Source organism: Siphateles boraxobius, unplaced genomic scaffold, assembly GCF_051911475.1.
Source record: "Siphateles boraxobius isolate OS27281-9 unplaced genomic scaffold, OSU_SipBor_1 41, whole genome shotgun sequence".
In the NCBI taxonomy this organism is placed as follows: Eukaryota; Metazoa; Chordata; class Actinopteri; order Cypriniformes; family Leuciscidae; genus Siphateles; species Siphateles boraxobius.
Window position 1 is genome coordinate 21,034,261 of NW_027509042.1, and position 22,867 is coordinate 21,057,127.

Consider the following 22,867-nt stretch of genomic DNA (forward strand, 5'->3'; position numbering starts at 1 on the left):
TCTCCTGCCGTAGTCTGCTGTGCCATGTGGAGACCCAGATGTAGCAGGCAGAGTAATCCACACTCACACACTCATGAAAGTGCCCATCTGGCCCTGTACGTGCACACTAAGCTCTGGGAGTACACACACGCAAGGCATGGGCAGACTGGAGACCACGATGATGTTATTGGGGATGCAGTGGCATTTACTGACCTCTGTTAGATGTAAAATGACTTTCTGTTTTCTGTGTATAACTGTAACCATGTCTTTGTTATTGCTATTCGTACTGTATATGTTCGTCTTTTTTGAGTGTAAAATTCTTTTTTAATCCATTTTATTTTATTTACTGGCATATTATTATTATTTAATCACTGTTTTTGTTGTATGTATAGGTGATTTGGCATTTCTGTGTACACCATAGTTCAAAAGTTTGGGGTCAGTAACCTGTTTTAGCTTTTAAAGAAAATACTTAATACTGAAAACTAAATTAATTACTTAAAATAAATACTTTTATTCAGCAAGGATGCATTAAATCGTTCAAGAGTGACATTAAAGACTTTTACATTTATTTTATTATTCATCAAAGAATCCTAAAAAAATGCACCATGGTTTCCACAAAAATATTGAGAAGCATAATTGTTTTTAACATTGGCAATAAGATATTTCTTCAATAATCAGACTAGTTTCCGAAGGGTCGTGTGACACTGAAGGCTGGAGTAATGACTGCTGAAAATATAGCTTTAACATCACAGGAATAAATTACATTTTAAAATATATAAAAAAATATATAAACTATTATATATTATATAGAAAACAGCTATTATAAATTGTAATAATATTTCTAATATTTTTATTTTTAAAATTCTTGCCGACCCCAAACTTTTGACCGGTACAGTGCATCTTAAAACACTTTGAAATCGAGTGAAACTGAGTACAAAAACAAACACTGGAAATTTCACGAGTCAAATCACAGTGGGAGCAAGGCACAGGACAAAAAGCCCTGTGAGAAGGAACATACTGAAAGATATCAAATAAAGTATCCATTTAGGTTACACACACAATAATTGTACACACTCTACAGAAAAAGATAAGAGATCACTAACAGCTCGCACTCAGCTCTCTGCACTTTTATTAACATTTATTAACTAAAGTACAGCACTTCACCTTTCCTTTTATTAACATGCTCAACACCTGCTACCATAGTCTCAATCCTCATTAGTCATGTCATTATAATATTGCTACATTATTCAGCACTGCAAGGGTTGAGAATGTTACACTTGGTCTCAGTGCAAAGATGAAGAACAGGCAAGAGAGAGGAAAGAAAATGCTTTATATATCTTTATGAATTTCTTTAACATGATATAGATAATAATATTTCCTATTAGGAAAAACACAACTTGCTTTGGCAATTGTTTTGATTATGAGTTTGTTTCTGGAAAGGTCAAATATATGTTTAAACCTATAAACTGATGGTGGAAATAAAGAAATCCAAATAGAAAGCAAGCAATGTTTTAGTTAAATATACTTTATATATTTGGATTATATCACACTGTTTCTGAAAGTCTCAGAAGTTCTGAAAATCCCTTGAAAAAGTCAGCCAGCAAAAAGTGACATGTGCAATGAATTATATAAATCAATTATATGGCAAAAGTGCTTTGGGATATTGATAAAGTAAATCGATAAAGCTTTGTACCAACTCAACTGTACTGATTAAACACTGTTTTGATTATACTGTTTTGTGGCATCATCCATTTGCGTTTTTCTTCTGCTTACGCTGTGTTTCGTCTTCTGAAACTTTGCTAGTGTCGGCAGCAGGACCTCTCCAGACATTTAAATAAGTCACTTTTTTCTTGCTTCTTGGTCCACAGGTCTTATTCGCTCTGCTCTGGTCATATTTATCAGCGTCAGCCCTGATCCTCTCCTCTCAGAGCTTATAACCAAGTGTCTCCTCTCTCCCGCCACTGCCGGCGAGTCCTAACCTTTGACCCCTGCCGTGTCGCACTGCCTCAAATTGGTATGGACTACATGCTCTTCAGATCTGCGAGGCTGGAGGCTAAAGGAGCTTTGCGCTGCTCGCTGGAGTCGGTGGCTGAAGTAACTGCACATGCACCTTTGGGAAAAAAAAGAGAAACAAGAATGTCAGCAAGTAGAAGATTTTTGGATGGCACTTAGTAACAGGTTAAATAGATGTCCAAAAGTCAAACATTATATGTCTGCTTAGTATTTGTATACACTAAAATTCAAAGGGTTGGTAGGATTTTTTGAAAGAAGTCCCTTATGCTCACCAAAGCTACAATTGATCAATAATACAGTTAAACAGTAATATTGTAAAATATTATTACAATTCATTTTTTTTTTTTGTATATTCTTGATTCATATATTTTAAAATGTAACTTCTTCCTGTGATGGCAAAGCTGAACTTTCAGTAGCCATTACTCAGTCTTGAGTATCACATGATCCTTCAGAAATTATTATATGCTGAATTGGTGCTCAAGAAACATTTCTTATTATTATCATTGCTGAAAACAGTTTTGCTGCTTGCTTTATATTTTTACAATAATGCATTTTGTTCAGGATTCTTTGATGCATAATGTTTTAAATCATTTATTTTAAATATAAACGTTTTTTTAGCATTATAAATGACTTTACTGTCACTTTTGATCAATTTAATGTGTCCTTTATGAATAAAGGAAAATTGTACTGAACTTCTGAACAGTAGTGCATCAGTAAAATAGAGTATTATGCTATTTTTCTGTGTTTTATTTTTTGTGTAAGGAGACTTCTGCACCATTATTGTTTTAAAATTAATATTTGTAAAAAATAAAATGTATTTTTTAATTATTGGCATGTGAAAACAAACACCGTTGGTTCCTTTACATGTTGGTGCGATGGTCACTTCCTGTCTAAGCAAGTTCTAGGTCAGAATAAGCTGGAATGTGGAATATAACTTGGCCCGCTTAGTTAAAAGTCTGACTCCGCCAGACTAGGGTCTTTATAACTCAACAGAGTTAACTACTGCTGTTGGGTGAATACTAAGATGTGAGGAGATGAAGAGATGAATGTTACTGATTACATGAACTTAAAACTAGTAGTAATGCAAAATGGTTCTATATTCCTACATAACGTAATTGGTCTTGCATGTTTAAATAACCTTAATCTCATTACTATCCAATTTGCCATCCCTCTCTCTTACAAGTCCCATAGGAGCCCTGAAAAATCCTCTTGAGATCCATAAATGACCAGATATGCCTATCTACAACAATTTATTCGATGCTTCCTTACTCCTGGCAGATCATAGCATATTGGATTTAGGCAAGCAATAATCTTCAAAAGACATTTTGTGGACCTCTAAGTGAAACATCACCAAAACTGTCACTCTGCCACATTTATGTAGCTGTATAATTACAGAAACAGTTTAGAAAGTGTTGAAGAGAGATAATAAGACATGTAGCAAATCTGAAAGAATCTGCTCAGAACACCTACAAAGTGAGATGCACATTTATGAGGTGATATCAAAGTGCCAATTACAACAGTGCTTGGATGACTTCATTCACCCTGCAAACTCAAACATTTGAAAGTGTAAAAAGTAAATGGTACGTGCAAGGCTGGTTCTTTCACATTATACCTCTTTTTTTTAAGTAGCTGATGACATTGGTTAAATTGGAATCACATTGGTTACAAGAAGAACTTAAAGTTAGTGATTCGCCATGTCACAAATTATCTTGAAACAAGTAGTCTCTGAGACTTCAAGGGTGGTGACAACTAATAACATTCAGAGAAGCATTCTGAGATTCATTTCAACAGTCACTCCGCTCAACAACCAAGAGCCTCTCCATCTGAAGAGTTGGCCCACTCACGAGTTGCCAGGTAACCTCAAAGAAGAAGTGGAAGTGTCACAATCGAGAAGAGTCATTTAGACACCATCATTCCCAGGTTAAGGTGCACTTCAAAATCTTTGATAAAGTGTTTACTTCATCTGAAATAGTAATTAATAGTGTCAATTTGTTATTCGATCACTCTTGAACCTGAAAAACATCATTGCATTAAAAATGTCTCTTTTTCCGAACACAGCCCCTGAGTGATGAAATTCACATGGATATTCACAAATGGCTAACCACATTTGAATAGAATCTGCAGATGTCACATCATAATTAACACACATTAATTCACCCTGGCAAAATGAGATAAAAAAATCCTGAAGCAATATGTTGATGCATTTGAACGTCCATCTGTGTATGTGGATATTTGTCCTTTAAAAGGCGACATTGAAGTTCAGGAACGGAACTTTAATTGTTTTGCACATTTCTGTTGAAAAGTACTCGGCAAACTTTGTAGCCAATAAATAATCCGAATCGCAGACCAAATCAAGCGTTTTTCCAAACTCATTTTCAAGGCCAGTTATTTGAGAGTTATCAGGTCCGATCGCACAATCCCGTGATGCAGGTCTATGGGGACAAAGGAGTGCTCCATTCTGGCTGAATTGAAAAACACATTTCTTGTTCTTAACGGTAACTAAGCTGTCAACAGATAAGGAAGTTCACAGTATCGCCTCCCTGGTAATCCATCTCGTGATCGCTCCCCTTGTATTTTCTTTCTAAACAGCTTGGAAATATGGTTTGAGGCCTTTGCCAAATGTCACTCCAAATGCTTCCTCCAAATGCTCCCACAATGAAAGATTTAAAATTGTGGAATGAAAACTGGAGCATACAGAAGGAGCAAAGGAACACAATGTTACTATATGCTAATGGCCTCCATGCACATGTTGTCACTTTTAAAAAATAGGCTGTCAACGTACTTCCCTCCATTTGACAACACAAAACAAGAACACAAAAGTCAGTTGAAACTGTCAGCGGTGGCACAAGTGGGTGCTCGTGCTCTCCACATGTGTCTGCCTGCTATCTTCTACTGCGTATGTGCAAATTAACCACATTTTCTACCTTTTTCGCTGAAAAATTACTGAGTTCAGTGAACTTATTTACAATGATTTAAGTAACAGAATAAGAAGAAAAGTTCTACAAACTCAGTCAAAATAAGTAATATCAACAGAACAGAAACAAGTAATATGAACATGTTTTAAAGGAGTAGTTAAATTACCCCATGATCTATCCATCTATCCATCCTACACCTAGCCATCCTAAGTGTATATGACCATCTTCTTTCAGACAAATACAATCAGAGTTATATTATCAAGCTCGGAAGAGCCAGGACATTTTTAAATGGCAGTGAATTGCAACCAACAGATTGTAACTCAAAAAAAAGCACCCATCCATTATAAACGAACTCCAAACGGCTCCGGTGGGTTAATAAAGGCCTTCTGAAGCAAACGATGAGTTTGTGTAAGAAAAATATTCATATTTAACACGTTACAAAGTAAAATTCTACCTTCAGGCCAGACGGCCATACGCAATCTACTTGCGCCTAATGCGCAACTTATGACGCCGGAAGTAGCATAGTGCGTCATGGTGTAGCGTAAATATCAGCAGTACGTCGCATTACTCGAATAAGTTGTTCTTTACACTTAAGTCAGGTTGTATGTTCGTTTGGCCGTCCGGAAGCTAGTTATTTTAGTTTATAAAGTTTTAAATATGAACATTTTTCTTACACAAACTCATAGCTTTGCTTCAGAAAGCCTTTATTAACACCCCGGAGCCATTTGGAGTTAGATTACGGTGGATTGATGCACTTTTTTGAGCTTCAATCTGTTGGTTGCAATCCACTGCCATTATCAAGCTTGGGAGGGCCAGTACATTTATTATTATAACTCTGATTGTATTCATCTGAAAGAAGAAAGGCATATACACCTAGGGTGGCTTGAGGTAAATTGAGTAAATCATGGGGTCATTTTCATTTTAAAGTGAACTAATCCTTTAACTATTGTGTATAGTAAATTTGCTCCCATATAGCAAATCTCGGTTAGGGTAGAGCGGGACACAACCTAACACATTTTGGTTTTGGCTCAATTATTAAAACAATAATTAAGTTAGATTCATCTTTTTTTTAACACAAGCAACATACACATCTCTGCTACAAATGAACACTTAAAGTTTTCTAGGACCTACCATTTTTTTCATCCTTCTATTATGGATCAATATCATGGATAGAGATATAGGAAAGGGTTGCAAAGTTTTGCAATAAATAAATAAATAAACTCATCAAATATTGTAATTGCAATTGAATTATATTTGTGTGTGGCAGCTGCATGAAAAAGTATTATTAATAATACTACTAATAACAACAGTAATAATAATAAAAACAAGCTTAAAATCACATTTTAAAGGGTTTATTGCATGAAAAACAGGCTATATTTAAATTAATAACCAAGTGATCAATGCATACTTAAAAAAAAAAAAAAATGTTTGTGAAAGTCCATCAAAGTTAAATATATAAATAAATACTCAAACCTGAAAAGTTGTGTGGCTCCCTGTTTTCATTTCATTATCCTTGTACACTTGGCGGCTTAACACTGTGCTACAACTAACCCCGCTGTGTAAAACATATTTTAAAAGCCAAGCTAACAGTTTCTAGGAGTTGCTGATATGTTTCAAAATGGTGCTATATTTTAGCCAACAAGACAGTGATTAAAGGTACAATATGTAGGATTTTTGCAGTGAAATATCCAAAAACCACTAGGCCAATGTTATATATTTTGTTTAGTTGATTATTTACAATATCCCAAATGTTTCAAATAATTTGTAAATCGTGAGAAAATTGCGATTTTAACCAAGGAAACGGGGCGTGTGACTAGGGGTGAGGAATCGCCAGTCAATGACGTCATATCCGCGTTACCCTCGGTTTCTGCCAGGTTTGACCTCATACTGCCATAGTAACCATGGCGACAGACGTTGACAACTGGCCCGCTATGCCTAGCAGGATGCTCACGCTGTTGTTATTTTGTTCAAACATTGTGGACCATGGCAAGCAGACTTTGAGACAAAAAGAGGACTAAAACGAAGATCAACATCTTTCGAGATGCCGAGAGCTCCACGTCTGCGACTAACTTCGACTTGACAGAGACGCGAGTGTTGCATGTACTTTTAGACAGGTGAGCAAATGTACATAAAACAAATGTTATCAATGTTAATCAATGTTATTTAGTTCAACATGATGAAATGTTAGAATATGATCTGTATGTTATTCTAATGTTGATCTAGCTTAACGTACTTAGTCTCATACAGCCAACACACAACCTAACTAACAACATTCAACACACTCAAATGCCGTTTAGTGTGATAGTGTAACTGTTAGAGCAAGTGAAACAGCGCTGCATTACCTCAAGTTTAATTCGTCTAATAAACTGACCTGTGTGAGTATTAATTCAGCACTTGCGTGTAGTTCGGTAGAATGAAATGTCCTTATTCCTTTATATCCGCGGGACTCACGTCTAGCAATCGCGCCCTGCTTCATACCACAGTCATGTTAAAAACATTAATGTATTCACTCATCCATAAAAGATCCATCAGCTTGACGACAAGATCCATAATTCAGCTTAATGTGGAATATACGTCATCAGTATACGCCTTTGTTATTGTAAGAGGTTAGCGACCCCCGGTGGCGAAAAATACTTGCATATTGTACCTTTAAGTTAATATAAAGCTAGATTTGGTGACGTACACACCCAACCCAGAAACCGAAAAAATTTACTTACATTGTGTCAAAACACTCTGCCCAGTATCTTCTCAAAATCTTATCAAAACTTTCCACAAATTTGCAGGAGACCGTCTTCTGGCAGCGAGAGAAAAAGAGCGGAAACACAAACTGCTTGATCCTGACTAACTATGTAAAAGGTCTGTATTACATTTAACCCCGCGGTAGGTTGTGCCCCGCGCTCCCCTACGCTTTATTTTGATGGTCCACGTTAGACATTCTGTTGACTATAAATATACATTGCACATACATGTAAACTAACTAGCAAACTCCCTTTAAGACAAGTCATTTCACTCTGGGGCCGTTTTTGAAACGCCTCTCAGGCACGCAAGTGCAGCTATCCTATCCTATCTCTTTGAATGGGGAAACACATTCAAACAACAAACCTCAAAATTTGAAATCACCAATGACATCTGAAAACAACTGTCTTATAAATTTTGTTTTTAAACGTTCAAATCAAAACTGCATTTTTCAGGCTGGACCAAGTTAATGCACATGCACAGACTTAAATGCAGAACACATTACTGTTTCTATAGGAACCAGAGGTTCTAACGGCATCTGCAGTGACACAATGACTTTACCAATCGGTGTTTGGCTCTTTTATTTAGAAGGTGGGATTTATTCTGCCATATTGAGCATTGCTTTTTCTCCCATTCATAGTAAAATGAGTGCACCATATTTCTGTATACGTCTTTGGTATTAGTAGACTGTTAGGTGTAGAGTTAGGGTTAGTAGAATAAGTTGACATGTACTTGCAAAGTTACTTATAGTAAGCAAAATGTCTGTTTGGGGACCACCACAATAAAGTGTTAACATATATTAAGCAGACAATCTACTACTACTCTAATGAGAGTTAGTTGACAGCGAGTTGACACACAAACCGGCCTCTCCTCACTCACTCGTTTCATTTGCTCCGGATGAATATTGTTGGTGTTACAGGGCATGAACTTTGGTAATAGATTGCACAAATTGCGCACAATTTTAGTTATTCCTGCAGATTTTGTGCTCACACCCAAACTGCACACACATAAAGCTGCCTCTCAGTACTAAATTTAGTTAATTGTCGCTGCTTATTGCACTTAAACAGTCAAATACACAAAATAATGTCATAATGCCGGTCTTGGTGAGTATTCACGTAAACACTGTCAGTTATGTTTTAAGTGAATGTAAACAGAAGGAAAATGCAAGTGTAACAGTATATAATGGATCCGCGCGTCAGGTTTTAAAGTGACATTCATGCACACACATCTGACACCAACCCTCCCCCAAGTTTGTCAGCTTCCCCCCTTCAAACCACAAATGCTCACCGCATTATCTGTCAATGCTGATTAAATAATGTAATTAATGACTTAATTAACATTTCTGTAATCTATTTTAATAAATCTCAGGCGGCGTAATGAGCGATTTTAACCTCCGGGCTCTGAGTATGAAAATGTGCAGCGCCGGGCTGGAGCGATCGGGGGAGTTTTCCTGCGTGACAGTGAGATGTTGGGACTGAAAGGGGGGCACATGAGCAGAGCTCAAGGCTAGTGTCATCAGACTTGCTGTCTGTGCAAGATGAGAAACCTGTGGCAGAACCCTGTCCTCACTCATCATGGCTGACACAGAGGCCTCATGTGAAGTAGAACCTGCATCATCAGATCTCAAATATCGTCATTACTGTTTTGGTGTAATAGTACTTGAGCTCATCTAAGCAGTTTTTGCTGAATTATCTATATTTTTCACTGTGGAGGGCTGACAGCTGTCAAAAACACACCCATACATGCTGTCAACAAACATCCTGTACAAATGCATTCGAAACAGATCTAGAGTGAAGTCACTTTGAAACTAATGTATCATATACACACACACACACACACACACACACACACACACAATTATAGCACCGTCCACTTTCATTCAAAATATTCACAAAATAACCTTTAATTAATGTACAATTACAGAAATAATGGTTGAATAGTGAGATGTAGAGAAATGTTATATTTTCCCATTTATGTTGTACATTTTTAAGTTAAGTAATTAGAAATACATAATGCAAGTAGTAAGCCATGACTACGCAATGAAGTGCTAAGCAATGATTTCATATACTACAGCCAATGCTATATATTTTTAGCATCCAAAAAGTATATAAAATATTGCTATACGTAATTTGTAGGATCACTTTGTTTAAGCATCCCAGCTGTAACGCTTAGATCCGAAGACGAATATGAAGATAGTATAACACAAGGTTTAATAGATGAATCCGAATAGACAGTCAAAATGTGAGACAGCGTGTAAACATAAACACGAACACGAACAATAGCGGACACTGAACAGAACACAGGCGGGAACTTAAATACACTGTGATGATTAACTAAAAGACGAACAGCTGTGATGATTAGTGTTAGTGTCCATAGTGGCGGGAAACTAGAACAAAGGAACACATGTGATGAATGAAAACAAAAAAAAAAAGTCCAAGAAAACTGAAACAAACTGAACATGACTGTGTCATCAACCGACCCTACATAGAAAACTAGGCTTTGTCCGAAATTTTCAACCAATGGCTTGAGGAGTATTAGGAAAACCTGATTGAAAACAGTAATTTAAGTTGCGTTAATTCACAACAGCAAAAATTTCACACTTCGGCCAAGGTTTTTGCAAAGCTAACAAATTAGTTTTGGACAGTAATTGATTTTTGCTAGCATTTTTTTTTTTCTTGAAGACGGATGGAGGTTTAGAGAATGGAGAGAGATTCGGAAAGGCCTAGCCCCTTCAACTGGACCCTGACCATAACCCTGAGTAATTGGTTGTGATAAAGATCTGACTCTACTTGTTCACAGCCTGGGGACTCACAAGAACCCTATTGTTTATCACTGAGTGCTCTCTGAACCTAACAGACCATCAGCAAATGCATTACAATTACAGGCCCTACTCAAACAACATGTAGATACAGTGAAATGCAGTCTGTGTTTGTTCAGTTTTATGAGGTGGAATTTAATCATCCAGATCACACAGCACTTTCTTCTGTCATACATATGGGCTTTGTGACTTGTTGGTAGATTTGAAGATCAAACAGATGGAGTGGCCTCGACCCTGGGGTGAATCTGTATCAGTTCAGACAAAAGCATCAAACAACCTGTGTTATTCAGAAACACCACGTCACCGTTGATCCTAGACAAGAGACTACAGTAGATCATTCAGTATCTTCAAGTACCTGAACAGAAAAGTGTAAGGTCAAACAATCCTGACTGTCGCATCCCCACATAATGTTTCCAAAAACGCCCTCAATATTCAGATGCCTTTAATGTCACTGCAATTTTATTCTGCCTTAGGACAAAATGTGCATATTATCACGACAGCAACCCTACATTAATAAGCTATTGTGATAAATAAATAAGTACTTTCCTAAAATGAGATGAACATAACAGGGAAAGGTCAGGAGACATGCAGAGAAGAGGGTGTTTTTTCTTTTGTTTTCCTAAACGGTTGTCTCCGAGCGCTTTTCCAAAGGTTAAGATGACAGAAGCTCAGATGAGACGCTGAGGGTGGGTAGGAGGGGCTGGTCCCCTAGCGGGGGCCTACAGTCCCCCAAGGGTCCTCGCTGACTGAGACGCACCCTGACAGTAGGCAGCAGGACACTGGCACACCACGGGCAGCATGGGCACCATGGGGCAAATCCCCTTCTCTGTGCCTCATACAAACACACCTCCCAACCGTAGACAGTGTACGGAAAAAAACAAAGACCAGAAATGAGAGGATGATTGTAGTGAAATGGCATTAAGATCGGAAATGACCGAGACGGGAAGAGTGCCAATGAGTGAAAGTTAAGGAGAGAAACAGATTGTGGCAGTGCATCATAACCCAATAAAAAAGTGCCATTACACAGCCATCGGGAACATGAGTCCTGTTCCAGTCTCTTCCTATTCCAGTGCCCATTCTGATGTCTAATTCTACTCTATTGTTTGATGATGGATTAGCTGACTGGATTTTCATTTGCATACCACAATTGTAGTTCTTTTTAAAGGAGCAAAAAAGTCACGGTGGAGTTTCTTATAAATGGGACTGCACTAGAGCAATGGGTTGTAATCCAAAAATGACTCGCGGGACAGCAGGAGACAAAACAATTATAAATGCAAATAATAAAATGCAACTGACCATATAATTGTGTATAATTAGGACCAGTTTAAGGGCTTTTAATAAGAATGAGAAAATGCTTCCAGTATCTGCTGTTGTTAACATTGAAGGCTGTGACTTTACTGTGCAAATGTATCTGCCATTTCAGCAATTTAGGTAGATGGGTCACTTATGTGATGATTTTTTTTTCTATCTATTGAATACACCTCTTCTATGGTAACTTGTTATACAGCTGTCAAGGTTAACTGTACTGATATTATAATGATGAAAAAAAGCCTCATTGAAATAATAAAACACTTGAAAAAAAATGAACCTGTAATTATTAGTTTGGCATAGAGTTTCTATTAATATTTATTAGTACAAAAGTGCATTGCAGTTTATTTTTATTTGAAAAGGTTTTCTCCACAGAAGTGTCACACAGTCTAATCAACATGATAATTTGACTATAAAATATCATGTGCTGTGACTCCCCCCAAATTTTAATATTGATGAATTAATAATTCACAATGATATCATAAGTACTTAAAATTACTTTTTACCTTAAGTAGATAAAAAAAAAAAGATTAAGATTTGAACATGGTAGAAAAGATGTTCAAATACATACGAAACCAACATGGATACACAGAGCACATGACTAAGAATTTGACAATGTTTTAAACTATACTTTAAAATATGTTTCTTTTTCTTTCTCACAGGCACTCTTATACAGCATGTCAATATGCCAACATGTACAGGTTGCTTGAGACCACCTCATTCTAAAAACCATGAACAAAACTATGCAAGGTAACATAAAATACTGTCTGACCCAAATGAAATTAAATATGGGTTACGTTTTTCTTTGGTGTTGGGCTGGTTCCACTTTACTTGAGCGCTAACAACAGTAAGCGAGAGAATAATATGTATCCAGAAGACATTGCATGCATCTGTGGATTTCAAGTTCCCAAAATAGGGGTTTCTTGCTCCAAACAACATCCTTTATGCAACCTACACTTAATGAGATGGGATGTCAACTTGTTACACAAGAGTGATCTTACACAAGATATCAGAAAGCTTTTTGCTAATAAATAACTCCCATGCAATTATCAAGAGGTGGAATTCGTTATACGAACATTCTACAATTGTCTGCTCATTTGCATAGATTGCACCTGGGGTGCAATGCATCAAAATGGCACCCCCTCTGCCCTGCTGGTAATCACAGACATATGCACATGCAGATTGGTCCACACACATATAAATATGATTGTAAGACAAACCTTTTACACTTACACATGCTGTGTTTTACACAGAAACAAAGGTAAAAAATGTGTCAAAGCTGATACAACAGGAAGCTGAGGAAAAGCATTGGTTACACTTTATTTCAATGTTTCACTGACATTCTACTAACTAGAAGTACCTTGGCAACTAAAAGTCAACTAACTCTTGTTAGAGTATTAGTAGACTGTTAATTCAGGTGTTAGGGTTCAGGTTAGTAGAATACGTTGACATGCAATTGCAAAGTAAGTAGAATGTGTTGGGGAGCATCAAAATAAAGTGTTAGCAGATATTAAGCAAACAATCTACTAATACTCTAATGAGAGTTAGTTGACATGTAGTTGCAATGTTACTTATGGGCTAGTTAGTAGAATGTCTAAAGGGGACCATCAACATAAAATGTTACCAAAGCATTTTATTTTTTTTAATTGCCTCTAGGAGTTAGGGTTAGGACTGCACGTTGAATTACGTGAGTTGAATGAATATGATGGTTCGAGGTGTATACAAGTGTACAATAATTACAATAATTTTATTAGAGCAAAAGTCACTGATGACATCAAAACTTACCTCTCCTAAAAGAAAATATATTTAAAAAAAATAAAAATAAAGAGATGAATGTTTGTGAGCAGGTAACAGTTCTCTTTCGAGAGGTTCTCTCGTATTGTGTAAGTTGCTTACGCTACAGGTAAAGTCATCTTTTCTCGAGATAAATTATCCTTAATTTTTCATATATTGTCAATGCAGTGCAGCAGCCAGCAGACCTAGAGCAGACTATCTTGCGTGCACATTGGCTGCCCTGCGGCAACTGCTGCAACCTACCACTGAGCCTCGCGCGTGACTTCGCCCCCTCTACGCGTCACAGCTCGCCAAAATGGGGTGGCTTAGCGTATAAAAGTCAGGATCAAGGGCTGCATCACTGATTTCATCATCTTCAGCGAAGCTCTCCGCATCGCTGGACTCTGAGAGAAGCCATCCGCCGTTGAAACTAGCGACCAGCACGCAGAGGAAAGTGCCAGAAGAATCCGGCCGTCTTCGCCACCTTCAGCCTTCCGTGCCTGCCACTCCATCCGGCGTCGAGTATCCGCCGCAAGCGTTTTTCTCAAAATGCCCGTGCAGAGCCTCGCTCAGCGCCGGAGACAGTCATGTGATTTGCGCTCTCTGCCTGGGCCTCAACCCTGCAAGAAGAAGCGCCGTTCACAGAAGCGAGCGGAGCCTGAGGTCACACTGAAGAGCTCGCCGGATTACATCCCACCAGCTTCTCTCTCTCCTTCTCCGCCCCCCCCGGACGCGCAGCTGCCGGCTTCGGCCCTCACTGCCGCTGCCTCAGGGGACGAAGCTGAAGAAATGGACCCAGGTGACAGCTGTTCCATCCTGGCATCGGACAGCAAGGAGTGGTCAAGTTCTCATTACTCCGCCTCCTCCTCAATCCAGGAAGGCTACAAAGGCTACTGCAGCGGTCTATTCGGCAGCCAACGAGTCGGTGATGCAACCTGCTCACCTGCACACAACCGCCGTTGCTACGGCAACCCAGACAAATCTCTCAAAGATGGTTGAGTCCCGCCAACGAGCCGGTAATGCAACCCGCTCACCTGCAAAATCTCAAGAGTATAACGTCTGGCTATCCGGCTCATGCCGTGGTGCTCTAAGTGTAGAAAACGTGCCCACATCTCAGTGTTCACCCCTACACGCAAGCACGACACCCCCGTGTCTCTCACACTCGCAGAGCCCACTCTCATAAAGCTGGCAAATGCCGTTCGAGTGCTAGATGTAGGAAATGTGCCCACAACTCTGTGCTCACGCCTACTCTCTGCCCGCTCTGTCACACGGGCAAAACAGCCTCATATCGGTCAGGTTTCGAATGTAGGTTACGTGCCCGTTTACGATTCATGCGTTTATGGCTCCGCCGTATTCATGCACCGAGGGCACGCGCGCCGCACCCATACCTCCGGGTCAGTTTTCCGAGCCCACAAAGCGTGGTGATCGGAACCCGGAGGTTATTCTGCCCATGGCTATGAATGTAAGTTACGTGCCCGCTTACGAACGCTCACGCTTACTAATAAACGCCCGGCGCTGCTCGCGCATCACAAAGTTATCTCAAACGTTCCCCGTTCAAAGCAATAGGGACGTCACATGTGAAACAGCCAGCCATAGCTGTCAGCGAGCCGCCGTATTCAAGCACCGAGGGCGCACGCGTCGCGCCCATACCTCCGGTTCAGTTTTCTGAGCCCACGAAGTGTGGCGACCGGAACCCGGAGGCTATTCTGCCCGTGGCTATGAATGTAGGTTACGTGCCTGCTTACGAGCGCACACGCTTACTAATAAACGCCCGGCGCTGCTCGCACATCACAAAGAAGGGTATAATGTCTGGTTATCTGGTTATCTCTGGTATATGTCTCTCGCTCTCACAGTGCCCACACTCCTAAAGCTGGCGAATGCCGCTCGAGTGTTAGATGTAGGAAACGTGGCCACAACTACATGCCCACGCCTACTATCTGCCCGCTCTGTTGCACGGCCAAAGCAGCCTCATATCGGTCAGGTTATAAATGCAAGTTATGTGCCCGCTCACAAGCGCTCACACTTACTAACAAACACCTCGCCCCAGGCGCCGCTCTCGCATCACAAAGTGATCACAAAACGTTCCCCATTATCAAAACGTTCCCCACAATCGGGACATCACATATGAATGTAAGTTATGTGCCCGCTCACAAGCGCTCACGCTTACTAACAAACTTTGCCCCGGGCGTCGCTCGCATATCATAAAACGTTCCCCATTCAAAGCAATCGGGACGTCACATATGAAACAGCCAGCTACCGCTGTCAGCGAGCCGCCGTATTTGAGCGCCGAGGGTGCGCGCGCCGCGCCCAGACTTCCGCTTCAGTTTACCGAGCCCACGAAGTACGGCATTCTGCCCCTAGCTATACATGTAAAAACATGGGATGCGATTCCAGGCATATCAGAGTGGGTGCTAAGCACAATGAGACAGGGCTATACACTACAGTTCGCTCGCCGCCCCCCTCGCTTTCGAGCACGGACCGAGATGAAAGTGAAAGCGGAAGTAGCGCATCTACTCCGCGCAGAAATGGCCAAACTGCTGTTCAAGGGGCTATAGAACCAGTACCTCCTTCTTTGAGCGAGTAAGGCGTTACAGCCGCTATATTCTCGTACCCAAGAAGGACGGAGCTCTAAGACATATCTTAGATCTGAGATATTTGAACAAAGCTCTCATGAAAAGACCGTTCAAAATGCTCACGACCAGACAAATCCTCGCGCAAATTCGCCCGAGGAACTGGTTTATATCTTTCGATCTGAAAGATGCTTAATTTCAGATTCAAATAATACCCCGTCACAGGCCATTCTTGAGATTCGCCTTCGACGGCCAGATATATCAATACACCGTCCTCCCGTTCGGCCCGTCTTTAGCAACCTGTTCATTACGAAGTGCATGGACGCGGCTCTCAGGCCCCCCTTAGAAATCAGGCATGTGGATTCCGAACTATTTGGACGATTGGCTGATTCTGGCACAGTCAGAGATAGAACTGTTATCTCACAGAACAGTGCTCCTCAGTCATCTGGAAAGCCTGGGTCTCACGGTCAACTGGACCAAGAGCTCATTACTGCCAAGTTAGTCAGTTTCCTTTCTGGGGATAGAACTGGACTCTGTGGCTATGACGGCCCGTTTATCGACACACCGCGCACCGTTTGCGACACCTGGCCGTGTATTTCCAGAAGGGCAGCGTTTTCTCTTCTCTGAAAACGTTTCAAGAATGCTGGTCTGTATGGCCTCAGCTGCAGCAGTGCTTCAGCTGGGCTTACTGCGCATGTGCCCGCTACAAAGCTGGTTGAATGCTTGAGTGTCTCGCTGAGCTTGGGGTCTCGGCTGCAGACGAATCAGAGTGACTCAGAGCTGCGTTTCAAGTCTGTAGCCCTGGTTAGCGGCCGACCGGTACCAGTGAGGGGTGACGATGGGAGCGGTCTCATATCGAAAAGTCATCTCGACGACGGTTCCAACCTAGGTTGGGGCGCTCTCTTCGGGGGCAGACCGGTCTTTGGCCTGGAGAGAGAAATGCCTTCACACAAACTGTCTAGAGATTATATCGGTTGAGAACGCGCTGAAGCACTTTCTCCAGCTCATACGAGACCACCACATTCTAGTCCGATCGGACAACATGTCTGCTGTGTCATACGTGAACCGTCAGGGTGGTGTCAGTTCCAGGAATCTCTGCAGTCAGACGGAACACCTCCTTGTATGGTCTCAGCACCTCCTGCGCTCGCTCAGAGCTGTGCATGTGCCAGGCCACCTGAACGACGGCCCAGACAAACTATCCAGGAACTACGTTCCCCCAGGGGAATGGTCCCTAGACCCCTAAATACAGTCCAATTACTGTGTCGCCTTTTCGGCAAAGCGAAAGTCGACCTGTTTGAGTCAAAAGACAACACTCATTGCCCGAAGTTCTTTTCAAAGAACGAGGATGCGCTGGCCCGAATCTGGCCCAGCCTCCCACTTTATGCTTTCCCTCCGGTCTCTCTGTTACCACAGGTAATCAAGAGGATCAAGAAAACGTGCCAGTCGGTGCTACTTATAGCCCCACGATGGGAGAATTAAATCTGGTTCCCGGAGCTGATGCGGCTGTCACACACAGCCACTTGGCCGATTCCGGTGAGGAGAGATCTCCTCTCTCAAGACCGCGGCTCAATATGGCATCCCCATCCAGAGTGCTGGTCTCTGCACGTATGGTTAATCAACGGATACCCGTTGTCCTGCCAGAAGGAGTGATGGACACGATTACGCAATCCAGAGCTCCCTCTACGAGGCGGCTTTACGCGTCTAAATGGTCTGTGTTCTCCAAATGGTGTGCTGATAGAGATCTAGACCCATGAACGTGTGGGGTCCCATGGTTGCTTGGCTTCCTTCAAGAGCTGTTGGATAAGGGCAGGTCCCCATCCACGCTAAAAGTATATGTGGCGGCCGTTGCAGCGTTCACTGAGTCGACGCGCGGGTAAGTCAGTAGGAAGAAACGAGTTTGTCATCCGCTTCCTTAGAGGAGCCAGAAGGATGAATCCCCCGCGAACCCCAACGGTTCCCATGTGGGATCTTTCATTGGTCCTAGAGGCCCTGAAAGTTTTCCCATTTGAACCGATAGACTCCGTGGACCTAAAGTACCTCTCGCTCAAAACCGTTTTTCTGACAGCTCTGTCATCAGTCAAATGTGTGGGGGACTTACACGCGCTATCTGTAAGCGCTGCGTGTCTGGAGTTCGGGCCAAATGACTCTAAAGTCATCCTCAAGCCAAGGCATGGTTATGTCCGTAAAGTGTTGGGCACTCCCTTCAGAGCGCAGGTCATTTCTCTATCGGCTCTGCCAGCATCCGATAGTGAGGGCGATGTTAATCTCCTCTGCTCTCTCAGGGCGCTGAGGTCTTACATTACGCGCTCCGCCCCGTTCAGGCATTCGGAACAGCTCTTTGTCTCGTTTGGTGGGCGCACCAAGGGTCTCGCCGCCTCGAAACAGAGTCTGTCCAGATGGATAGTGGAAGCTATCGAATCTGCTTATAGGTCTAAAGGTCTACAATGCCCCTTTAGCATTAGGGCGCATTCCACCTGAGGCGTGGCCTCATCGTGGGCTTGGTCCAGCGGAATTTCCATTCAGGACATTTGTGAGGCTACAGGCTGGGCCTCCCCGTCCATATTCGTTAGCTTTATAACCTGGAAGTTCCCGCCTTGCAGGCTAGACTTCTGTCAGTATGAGCGTTGTGTATGTCCTGCCCAGATTTATCATGCGCAGACTACTCTCACGCGACTTTAGCTCTCCTGGTTGAGCTGCATTGTATGGTGAATATTATATGGACCGGCAACACCGCTCTGTATACCCTATATGTGCTTATAACATGTGCTGGACTGCATTGCTGGCCACCTGTTTCCCACTTATCTATGTTCCCCGGGAATCCCTGGGACTCATTAAGTGGATGCTGGCGTGCACGGCGTTGACAATGGGTTCCCGTAGCATAAGCAACTTACGCAATACGAGAGAACCTCTCATAAGAGAACGTACTCGGTTACGTACGTAACCTCGGTTCTCTCTAGAAGAGTGAACGAGTATTGCGTAACCCGACCGTGCAGGCGCCACGAGCGATTTTCGCTTGAGCTGTTGAAACCAGTGATGCAGCCCCTGAGCCTGACTTTTATACACTAAGCCACCCCATTTTGGCTGTGTAGAGGGCGCGACGTCAGGCGCAAGGCTCAGTGGTAGGCTGCAGCAGTTGCCGCAGGGCAGCCAATGGGCACGCAAGATAGCCTGCTCTAGGTCTGCTGGCTGCTGCACTGGGTTAACAATATATGAAAAATTAAGGGTAATTTTTGGCTCCAATATCTCGAGAAAAGATGACTTTACCCGTAGCGTAAGCAACTTACGCAATACTCGTTCCCTCTTCTAGAGAGAACCGAGGTTACGTATGAAGAGTTCAGATGCAAAAGCCTCTAAGTGCCATCTGACAATTTCTTCTAGAATGATCATTTTTATCAAGCTCGTATATTTAAGTTCATTAATTTCAAATTAAATGTCAATGAAAATGATCTATTAATTGTCATTTAAGTTAAATTACTGAACTTAAATGTAAGAGCTTGATAAAAATGATCATTGTAGAAGAAAATGTCAGATGGCACTTAGAGGCTTTTGCATCTGAACTCTTAGTATGTAACCAAGTACGTTTTTCACTGTTGGTTGAAATAAATAAATAAATAAATAAATACACAAAAAACAATGTTACAAAAGTTTGTTATTTTTTTACGTTTCGGAAAGGGTGTCTCACAAAGGCTGCATTTGTTTGATGAAAAATACAGTAAAACTGTAATATTGTAAAATATTAAAATATAATATTATCACAATTATTGAAATAACTCTTTTCTATTTCAATACATTTAAAAATGTAATTAATATTAGTGACACATGATCCTTCAGAAATCATTCTAATAAGCTTTTTGGTGCTCAAGTGACATTTCTTATCTTTATCAATGTTGAAAACAGTTGATATATTTCTGGAAACTGTGATGATTTTTTTAAGGATTCTTGGATGAAAAATAAATCTTTTGCAATGTCTTTACTGTAACTTTTAATCAATTTAATGGAACCTTACTGAATAAAAATCTTGCAGATCCCAAACACTTGAACGGTAGTGTATGCTATAACTGTTAAAAACAGTGTATTGTTTTTAATCACAGGTTTATCAACAGGATGAGATGAGCAGTGGACCAATAAAACTATAAATCTAAAAAGAATCCAAGCCATCTGATTGGCTACTTTCACAGAGCCATTATATCCACAGCTCCTTCTGCTCTTTAATTCTACATATGTTGTTCTCTGCGTTTGATTTTGCTGTCAATAATTTGCAGGCAGTGTGATGATTCGAGAAAGATATTCTACATCTCTCACGTGTACATGTGGTTGTGTCTGGTTTCTTTTTATAGTAGTTATATGCATCTACCATGGGAAATAGTGTATAGAGGCAGTTTAAAATCATGCAAATGGAGCATTTGACAGAACAGGCTGTGGATTAGCAGTAATGTGTGCGAATGTTTTTATTGGCCTTGCTCTTAATAAAACTAGTGGTAACTACACTCGTGATGTATATAAACAAGTGTACTTACGACTAAAGTTTGATATGACAAAGATACAACATTTTATTCTTCATGGTAAACCTGGTCTTAAAACAACATTGTATTATAAAAGCCTTTTTTCTGGCCCAAAATATAAGGCGAGATATGTAAAGCAATGCAGTACCTTTAGCCTGATGCTTCTCTCTAAACAATTTAATGTGTTGTTTAAACATAAACCAATTTCCCGTTGTAAAATTACAGCTCATTACTAGAGTGGATAACGGCTGGAACAACAGTCTAATGGCGTGAGAGCAAATTACCAGCCGAGCCACAATATTAATTACCAGTTCACAAGGCACATTCCTAGCTGAAAAAGTGTTTAATAAGAAAACCTATGAGCCCTATTTCCTTGATTACTAACAGCCACAAATTTTCTTTTCTTTATTTTTTCTCCCTCAACAAAGAAATGAAGTGTGTGTGTGTGTGTGTGTGGGGGGGGGGGGGTTTGATTTAATTTCCCTCATTATTCAGAAAAGGCACACACTGTGAATTTGTATCATTGTGTTCACAAATATCATAAATGTATACATTTCGCTCAATGACTTTTCTCAATTGTGGAAGTCAAGCAATGTATTTTTTTTCCATTATGAATACAGAGCAGAGTTGATCATGTTTATTTCAGGAGTTTAATGCATTATTTACAAGTCGGATGCTAATAAAAGCAGACTGCTCATTTACTAATGACTTGAAGCACCCGGAGCATTTTTCCAATTACTTATATTAAAACTGAAAAACACTCTTATAAAACCTAGCAGGATAAGAGAGAGAGAGAGAGAGAGAGAGAGAGAGAGAGAGAGAGAGAGAGAGAGAGAGAGAGAGAGAGAGAGAGCAAAGATGGAGAGAAAGTATGTGTATCCTGTTTTTTGCTTTAACTAAAACAGTACAAATATTATTTCTCTGTATTAAATAGACAAACCTGAAGGAATCACATACAAATGCAATAAATGAAGGCTTGTCTTCAAATAAATGCAAAATGAACAGCGACACTCAGGAGAAACAGGATAAAGCTACTTCTTTTCAAAACCACCCGGCCTCTCTTTATGACCTGTTCATTTCAGATCTTTATAAAGCGATTCAGAATCAGGCAAGAGAGCAGTTGTCATAAGTCAGAAATGAATGTATTTTATGAACCTGTTCTCGGAGGAAAATAACACTTCAGATTAAATTTGTTTTCTTGTCAGTTGTTGACAGGACGAGCCCAGCAACTTATTACTGTTCGATTTGAAAATGGGTTTTGATATAAATTACAGTAATTTTTTTTTCAGTGGAAATGAAAGACATTACAGAAATACAAATGGATAGTAAGATAATCAGACATAAAAAAAGCTATTCTCTGTTATTGGATTATGGATTTGTCACGTTTTTTTGAATCAGCGATGAATTAACGGTTTTGCAACGATACCGCCCAACTGGATGAAAAAAAAATGGGCATTTTTATTATTGTTACAGCTTTTACAGTAATGGATGCTGCTCTCATAGGTTGTATTGATTGTATGGATTTTTCTTTTTTCTCTCTTTATTCTTCAAAAGAAAAAAAAAACATCAGTTTCACTTCTCTCTAGCTCTGAAGTTTTCAACAGAGAGCAACACAAAACGCTTCTCAATCATTCCTAAAAGATCTCAAAAGACCTTGAAGAGTGAGAAAGTTAATTTCCCATCATTATTGTAATGCAGACCTACCAATCTTTTAATAACATCAGTTTATGACACACTTACTAGATATGATACATCTCATGTGGACAGGACACACACTGCATTATTATCAAAGTGTTATATTAGTGTTTTGCTATTTTTCCTATTTATGGTTGTGTTTTTCTTTTCTTTTTTTTAAAGGAGCAATATCCACCAGGCTCATGAGCTGCATGTGTCATGTATTTCATCTAATGACTTGTCATTACTGATAACATCTAAATGAGTTACCTATTAACTTCATATGCTCCACTCATTGGAAAATACAGGGAAATTAGTTAAGCTTGGCTACTGAGTTGCCACATATATATGTATAACAAATGAACGAAGGGGAAATGCGATCAATATAGCTTTTAATTTTACACCTCATTGATCATGTCAATATCGCACACACCTTCAGCCATCTGTAGGAAAACTGACTCTTTCTAGGTTAGATTTCCAAGCTGAGTGTATGACTGAGTATAGGCTAATAACGCATATCTCCTATAAAAGAAAAATGATTGCATACGTTCATGCTCACTGCTCATGCAATATGATAAT

General features: G+C 40.4%; 1 protein-coding gene across 1 annotated transcript in view; it reads right to left on the reverse strand.

Moving 5' to 3' along the window:
• Positions 1 to 1,085: 1,085 nt before the first annotated feature.
• LOC143706699 (uncharacterized) overlaps positions 1,086 to 22,867 on the reverse strand; it is a 170,363-nt gene continuing 148,581 nt past the window's right edge. Inside the window, exon 5 of the mRNA XM_077198927.1 lies at positions 1,086 to 2,089. Coding sequence (XP_077055042.1) covers positions 1,954 to 2,089 — 136 coding nt within the window. The 3' untranslated portion in view covers positions 1,086 to 1,953. The remainder of the gene's footprint in view (positions 2,090 to 22,867) is intronic.